This window comes from Apteryx rowi, unplaced genomic scaffold (assembly GCF_003343035.1).
Source record: "Apteryx rowi isolate R43461 unplaced genomic scaffold, aptRow1 scaffold_379, whole genome shotgun sequence".
In the NCBI taxonomy this organism is placed as follows: domain Eukaryota; kingdom Metazoa; phylum Chordata; class Aves; order Apterygiformes; family Apterygidae; genus Apteryx; species Apteryx rowi.
In genome coordinates, this window is record NW_020450296.1 from 614,061 (window position 1) to 621,240 (window position 7,180).

A 7,180-nucleotide genomic window follows, 5' to 3' on the forward strand; every position below is an offset into this window, starting at 1 on the left:
TCGTGCCCTCGGCTGCGACGGCGCCGCGCGGGGTTTAAGCTGCGGCTGCGCCGGTGGGATGCATCACCCACGAACGGCAGCACCTGCCAAAGTCAAGGCACAGGGAATGGGAACAGCCTGGGATGGGGCCTTTTTGGGGAGAAAACAGAAGCCGGACCTTATATATATATATATATGCATGTACATACATACACATATATATGGCCACACGTAACCTCTCCAGTGGGGACGGGGCCCTGGACGGAGCGGGTTTCTGGGTGCAGCGTGGCTCGTGGGCTGCCCCTCGTTTTTGGGGAAAGGGAGAGGCAGGCGCTGGCTTGGCAGCGGGCGGATCGGGGCCACCCTTCCGGGAGGGATCCGGCCCGGGGGAGCCCTCGTGACCGTGGGATGCAGCGGAGGAGGCGGCAGCTCCCCCTTTCCCCGGCCGGAGGGAGGGCAAAGTGGGGGGCTTTCCCACATCCCCCATCCCACCGCCGACCCCGGCACGGCTGGATTGGGATGGGGAAGGAGGGGTGGCAGACCCTGCCCTGCCGCCCCTCTTCTGGGAAGGTACCAAAATGAAAGACCAGGAAGCGCAGCGGGCGGATGAGTGGAAGCTCAAAGAGAAGGGAGCCGGGGCACGTCCCTGCCGCCGGGGTCCCCGGGCAGCGCGGCCGGATTTTGGGGGCGGGGGGGGGTTGTATGGCTGTGGGGCAGGCTCCGAGAGTCCAGCTGCGGGAGGAGAAGCGGGAAGGTCAGGATGAGCCCCTGAATATCAGGGGACAGCGGCGAGGTACCTGCGACCCTCCCGGCCCCTCGTCCGGCGCGAGGAGAGGGGGCATCTCCGCCTGGCCACCCTCAGACGTGCGTCTGCATCCGCTGCTGGAAGCGCTGCCCGTAGTCCGAGTGCTGGGAGGTGTAGGAGAAGCGGGTGGCGCTGGCGTACTTGCCCATGGGGTCGTAAGCCTCGTAGGGCGCCCGGTCCAGGCCGGGCGGCGGCGGCTGGCTGTAGCCCAGGCGGTAGGTGGCATAGCCGGCGCCGGCCGGGAAGGCGCCGTGGCCCCCGTAGTTCTCGTAGGAGAGCTGGCTGGCCGTCTCGCCGGCCGTCGTGCCCGGAGGCGGCCCGGGACCCGGCGCCGCCTCGGCGCTGTAGTCGGACGCGGGGCCGCGGCCGTAGGTGCTGAGCTGAGCGTAGCCGCTGGAGTGGGAGAGGCGGGAGGGCGGGCGGGCGTCGTAGCGCGCGGCGCCGGCGGCGCGGTAGTCGGCGTAGAGCACGGTGCGGGAGGACGGGCGGTCCTCGTGGGCGCGCACGTTGTAGTACCCGTTGGTGGGGTCCTGCCGGGGGGGGCAGGGGGGAGAGGGMGGTGGGAAAGGCTGCGTTGCCCCCAGCGGAGACCGAGCTCTGCCGGAAGAGGGCCCAGGAGTCCTGGCCTCCCTTCGCCGCCTCTGAGCATCCCCAGACCTGCGGGAACCTCCCCGTTTCCCACGCGCCGGCGCAAGGCTGATGCACGCGGCTGCGGGACCCGCACCCCTCCGCCACCCTCCCTCCCCGCGTCCCGGCGCCGTGCCGCACCTTGAGCTCGTACTCCTCRCGCGTGTCGATGGTGTCGCAGCGAAGGTCCTGCTTCAGGTCCACGTCGTCCTTGAAGGACTGCGGGGGAAAGGGGAAGAGCAGCGCGAGTTCCCCCCGCCGCTCCCAGCTCCCGTGGTCCCGGAGCAGGGCGACGGGACCCAGGAGTCCAGGCTCCAGCGTGACCCCCCCCCCAACCCAGGCGTGGGGCATCCCCTACCGAGTAGATGGCCTTCATGACGCGGGTGGCCGTGGAGACGCTGGCCGTGTCCTCCTCGCGGTCGGCGTGCAGCGTCAGGGGCTCCCTGTTCACCGTCTCCACCTTGATGTCCAGCTTGCGCAGGGTGACGTCCTTGCGGCCTGGGGACGCACGGAGGCAGCTCAGCCTCCGTCCGTCCGTCCGTCCGTCTGTCCGCCCGCCGGCGCGTCCACCCGCCCCATTTCCCCGCGTGCCCCTCCTGCCCCCCGACACTCACTTCCCTTGCGGCGCCGGTAGAGGACGCAGGCGAGGGCGACGAGGAAGGCGATGACGAGGATGCTGGCCCCGATGGTGCCCCCCGCGATGATGCCCACGGGCAGGACCTCTGCAGGGGACGGGCGGACGGGCGCGTTAGCTGCGCGCAGCCCCACGGAGGCCCCGTTTGCTTTAACGCCCCCCGGAGCTGGGCAGGTCTCGGAGGGGGCCCAGGCGTCCTAGCCCGCCGGTACCTTTCTCATCCAGCTGGATGATGGCGGTGCCCGGCCCGAAGCTGTTCCAGGCCGTGCAGTTGTAGCGGGTCTGGAAGTCGGCGTCCATGACGTTGTTGATGGTGAGGGTGGAGAGGACGCCGCTGCCCGTGTTCGTCCGCTCCACCGTGTAGCGCTCCAGCGTGCCGGCCTCCAAAATGTTCTCCTTCCAGGCCCAGGCCTGGCCCCGYGGCGCCGGCGGAAGGAGGGAGGAAGAGGAGGGAGAGGAGGCTGYGTCAGCCCCCGGCACCCGGGTGCCAAACCAGGCGGCAACAGGATGGGACCCAGCCGGGTTGGGGGTGACGGGGACGGGGACGGGGACGGGCCGTGCAGCCAGCCCGGCACTCACGATGCGGTCCGGCGGCGGCGTGCTGCCGATGAAACACTCCACCTTGCCGCGGTCGCCGCGCGCCGCGTACTGCACGGCCTCGCTGGAGATGATGGGGGGGCCTGGGGCAGGGAGACGCGGGGCTCAGCGAGCCGGTGCCACCACCTGACTTTAATATTTAGCGCGCCGGGCGACCCCGGCCGCGGCGGAGGTGGGGGGGGGGGACGACGACGGGGACGACTCACCGTTCACGAAGAGGGTGACCTCGCGCTCGCCCACCCCGATGCGCGGGACGATGGCCTTGCAGACGTACTGCCCCGCGTCCGCCTGCGTGACCGACTTCAGGTAGAGCTGGTTGCTGTTGCTGAGGACCTGGGGGGGGGGGGCCGAGCGCGGAGGGGGCGTCACGGCGGGGGCCGAGCGGGGGGCCGGTGCCCACCCCGCCAGCTCCCCCCCCCTACCATGTTGGACTCCTTTTTGGTCCAGGTGAGGGTGAGCGGAGGGTTGCCGGACCACACGCACGTCAGCGTCACGTCGGAGCCGATGTCCGTGGTGGTGGGTTTGGGGTCCACCACGATTCGAGGGGCGACTGGAGGGGAGGAGAAGGTGAGGGGCTGGGCAGGGTGGTTTTGGGGGGGGCTTCCCGCCCGGCCCGGCGCTCCCGGCCACCCCGCACTCACAGTGCACGTCCACCAGCGTGCTGACGTTGGTGCTGCCGATGTCGTTGTGCACCTCGCAGGAGACGGGCTCCGTGAAGAAGGAGTAGTCCACCTGCGTCTCGTACTTGTTCTCCTTGGCCTCCTCGATGACCACGCCGCCCTTGGCCCACCTGGGAGGGGAGAGAGACCCGGGGCGGGAGGGTGGAGGCAGCGCCGGGGAGGGGGGGGCTCGGGGACGGGACGGGACAGGCCGCCGGCTCCCGCGTGTCCCCCTCACCTGTAGCCCTTGATTTCGGGGTTGGCGGTGGCCATGCAGGTGAACACCACCCTCTCGCCCTCCTGCACCGTCTGCGGCTGGATGGACAGCGTGACGGTGGGGGGATCTGCGGGGAAGGCGCGCGGAGGTGTCGCGGGGCGGCAGGGAGAAGGGACCGAGGCACGAGCCGAGCCCCCTGCCCGGCGCGGGTGCCCGGCGAGCCCCTTCCCGCAGCAGCCACTGGAGGTCGGTGTTCACCGCCGAGTCCCCGCGCCGGGCACGGATGCAGCTCGGCATGGCGTGCCGTGCCGTGCCACGCTGCACCGCTCCACGCCGGAGACCCGGAGCTGGCTCCAAGCACCGGCCTCGCTCCCGCGGGCTCCGGGACTCACGGTGCACGTTGAGCTTGACGAAGGTCTCCTTGCCGGCCGGGATGGCGTCGTTCACGCTGCGGCAGGAGAACACGCGCCCGATGTCGAGGTCGGTGGGGTTGATGCCCAGCTGGCTGGTGGTCGTCTCCCGCTTGCCGTCGGCCAGCACCTCCTGCCGCGCAGAGGAGACCCGCGGTAGCGGCGGGGGAAACCGAGGCACGGAGCGGGGCGGAGGGGCCGAGCGCTGCCCTACCGTGCTGGTGACGGCTCCATCCTGCTGCAGCCCGTCCCGGTACCAGACGATGGTGGCGGCGGGCTTGGCGCTGCGTGCCCGGCACGTCAGGTTGTAGGGCGTCCCCGCTCGGAGCAGGATCTCGGGGGCCCCGTCGATCGTGGGGTCTTCGGGGGGGACTGCGGGAAGGGGAACGGGCAGGTTAACGGGTGCCCGGATCGCTCCGTAACGTGGCTTTGCGCCACGGCGTCCCGAGCGATCCGGGCCGCGCAATACGGGAAAAGCGATGCTCTCGCAACGAAGGGAAAGCGAAATGAAGAAAAGCGAGAAATCCGCCCCAAAACCCCATTCGTGCAACACTTCCGCTGCAGCTCTGGCGTCTTCTTTTTTTCTTTTACAAGACGCAAAAGTCAGGGAAATCAAAGTTACCGCACTCGCAGGGCCCGTAACTCAGCCGCGGCGCGAATAGAGATTAAGGCATTAAAGATAATGGCACGTCCGGGCCGGAGCGGAGGCAGCGCCGGGCTCCTGCCGACCCAAGGCGGCCGGCAGCCGGGACGGTCCCGGTCTCGGCCCCGGGGGGAGGGGGGGGACGGGGACGCGGTGCCGCGGGCGCCCGCTCCTTACTGAGCACGGTGAGCCTGGCGCGGCGGGAGCGCAGCGCCGCCTCCGTGGCCTGGCACTCGTAGACGGCGTCATCGGAGAGCTCGGCGTCGGTGATCTCCAGGTTGTACTGGCCCGAGTCGGCCGTGCCCACGATGCGGTAGCGCGGCCAGGCTGCGGGGACGGCGCGGGGTCAGGTGGCACGGTGGCAGCTCCGTCCCCGTGCCCCGCTGCGCCCCGGTTTTGCCCCCGACACGCCGGGGCCGGGGCAGCTCTCGGAGCCCCGAGCAGACCCGGCGTGCGCGCAAGCATGGGTGTGCATGCGCGTGTGCCCCCGGCTGTGCCCGGGGACACGCGTGTGCCGGCCCGTGTGCCGTTGGCACATGCAGGTGGCTGCAGGAAGCGACGGCAGGGCCGGGGCGGCTGGGAGCCACCGTGGGGACGAGATGCGGGAAGGGGAAGCGGTAGCCAGGCCCCTGTCCCAGCCCGGGCCCTGCGGGACACGGGGCAGCCAGCAGGGACCCTGGGGCACACGGGATCCCTGGAGCACACAGAATCCCTGGAGCATGCAGGATCCTCAGTGCATGCAGGATCTTTGCTGCATGCAAGATCCTCTGTGAACAAAGGATCCTTGGTGCACGCAGGATCCTCGGTGCATGCAGGATCCCGGGTGCATGCAGGATCCTCAGTGCATGCAGGATTCCCGGTGCATGCAGGATCTTTGCTGCATGCAGGATCCCTGGTGCACACAGGATCCTCATTGCATGCAGGATTCCCGGTGCATGCAGGATCTTTGCTGCATGCAAGGTCCTTTGAACACAGGATCCCCAGTGCATGCAGGATCCCCAATGCACGCAGGATCCCCGGTGCACGGGGGACGCCCGGTGTTTGCAGAGACCCTGGTGTTTGCCGGCACCCCGCCGCACGCAGGGATCACAGCGCATGCAGGGATCACAGCGCATGCAGGGATCGCAGCACGTGCAGGAAGCAGCCGCAAGCGGGCGCCGGGGGCTGCCCGTGGCACGCGGACCCGGCTCTGCGGCAGCCGCGGGGACATGACACCCGCAGGCGGCGACGGCCCCCGCAGCCCCCCCGCAGCCCCCCCGCAGCGCCGCGTACCTTTGAGGCCCTGCCCCATGCCCAGGGCGAGCCCGTCTTTGGTCCATTGCACGATCCCCGAGTAGTTGAGCACCACGCAGGAGAGGACGATCCTCTGGCCGGCCACGACCGTCTGGTCCTCCGGCTCCTCCACGAAGCGGGTCTGGGCGACTGCGGGCAGAGGCAGCGCGTCAGCGGGGGCCGCGCGCGCCGGMGTCCGGTGCCGGGTGCAGCCGAATCCGCCCCCCCCGCCCGGCAGTGCGGCCGGGTGGCTGCTGTGGCCCCGTGCCGCCGTCCCCATCCCCGCACGCTGCAGGCCGGATCGATCGCGGTGTCGGCAGCCATCACGCGGCGGGCGCCGGYGGAGGACATCGACCCCGCGGGGGTCGAAACCAGGCTGGGCCAGGAAGCCGCCGAGGCCCCGGCGCTGCCTCCGGCGCTCCAGGCCCCGCTCCTGCCTTCGATCCCCCCAGCGAATCCCTCGGCGGCTGCTGCCATCCCCATCCCGGGCTCCCGCTGCGCCGGCCGGGGAGGACAGGCCACACCGGTGCAGTGCTGAGCCGCCAGCACTGTCCCCAGTGCGCTGGCAGCATCAGCGGGTCCAGCCGTGTCCCGGCACGGGGACGGGGACGGAAATCCGCAGGGTCCCGAGACGGAGAGATGCCATCGGTGGACAGGGCTGCACCGATGCTCCCTGTGGCACAGGCACCCTGGGAGCCCTGGGATCAGCACCCCAGGAGTACCGGGATCGGTACCCCAGGAGTAATGGGATCAGTACCCCAGGAGTCCTGGGATCAGTACCCCAGGAGTCCCGGGATCGGTGTCCCGGGAACCCCAGGATGGGGTATGCTGGGAGCCCTGGGATTGGTTCCTCAGGAGCACCGGGATGGGGTATGCCAGGAGCCCCGGGATCGGTACCCCAGTGCCACCCCGGTCCCCAAGCAGGGCTGGGTGCGGGCTCCGGCGCGGCGGGGGCGGCCAGGCTGCTTTGATCTCCCTGCGCTTCCCAGCCCCTCGGCAGACTTCAGCGGAGGAGAGGGAAGGAGGAGGAGAGGGAAGGAGCGGAGCGGGCGGCCGAGAGATAAAGGAAGGAGAGAACGAGAGAGGAGAGAGGGGGAGGAGGGGACAGGCCTGGAGGAAGAGCTGGGGGGGGGCGAGCGGGAGCGGGGGATCGCGGAGCCGAGCGGAGATCAAAGAGGAAGGTGCCTGGAGAGAGGTGGGCGCGCGGGAAGATCAGAGCCAGGGAAAGGGGGAGCAAGACAGGCGGGAGGAGGAGGAGCGCGGAGCCGGCGGGGGCCCGCGGCCGCAGGGGCACGAGCCCAGCGCTGCCCAGCGCACGAGCGCCTGGCGTGCGCAGG

The 7,180-nt window shown here is 70.5% G+C and overlaps 1 protein-coding gene across 1 annotated transcript in view; it reads right to left on the minus strand.

The window, feature by feature from the left end:
• Positions 1–15: 15 nt before the first annotated feature.
• The window catches only part of KIRREL1 (kirre like nephrin family adhesion molecule 1), a gene marked incomplete at its 5' end in the record, with an annotated part of 25,317 nt that continues 18,152 nt past the window's right edge, over positions 16–7,180 (minus strand). Inside the window, 14 exons of the mRNA XM_026073861.1 lie at positions 16–1,314; positions 1,553–1,630; positions 1,770–1,909; positions 2,026–2,133; positions 2,258–2,456; positions 2,625–2,725; positions 2,849–2,975; positions 3,065–3,192; positions 3,284–3,432; positions 3,540–3,645; positions 3,911–4,061; positions 4,143–4,300; positions 4,749–4,898; positions 5,844–5,993. Of these exons, the coding sequence (XP_025929646.1) occupies positions 838–1,314; positions 1,553–1,630; positions 1,770–1,909; positions 2,026–2,133; positions 2,258–2,456; positions 2,625–2,725; positions 2,849–2,975; positions 3,065–3,192; positions 3,284–3,432; positions 3,540–3,645; positions 3,911–4,061; positions 4,143–4,300; positions 4,749–4,898; positions 5,844–5,993 (2,222 nt within the window). The remainder of the gene's footprint in view (positions 1,315–1,552; positions 1,631–1,769; positions 1,910–2,025; positions 2,134–2,257; positions 2,457–2,624; positions 2,726–2,848; positions 2,976–3,064; positions 3,193–3,283; positions 3,433–3,539; positions 3,646–3,910; positions 4,062–4,142; positions 4,301–4,748; positions 4,899–5,843; positions 5,994–7,180) is intronic.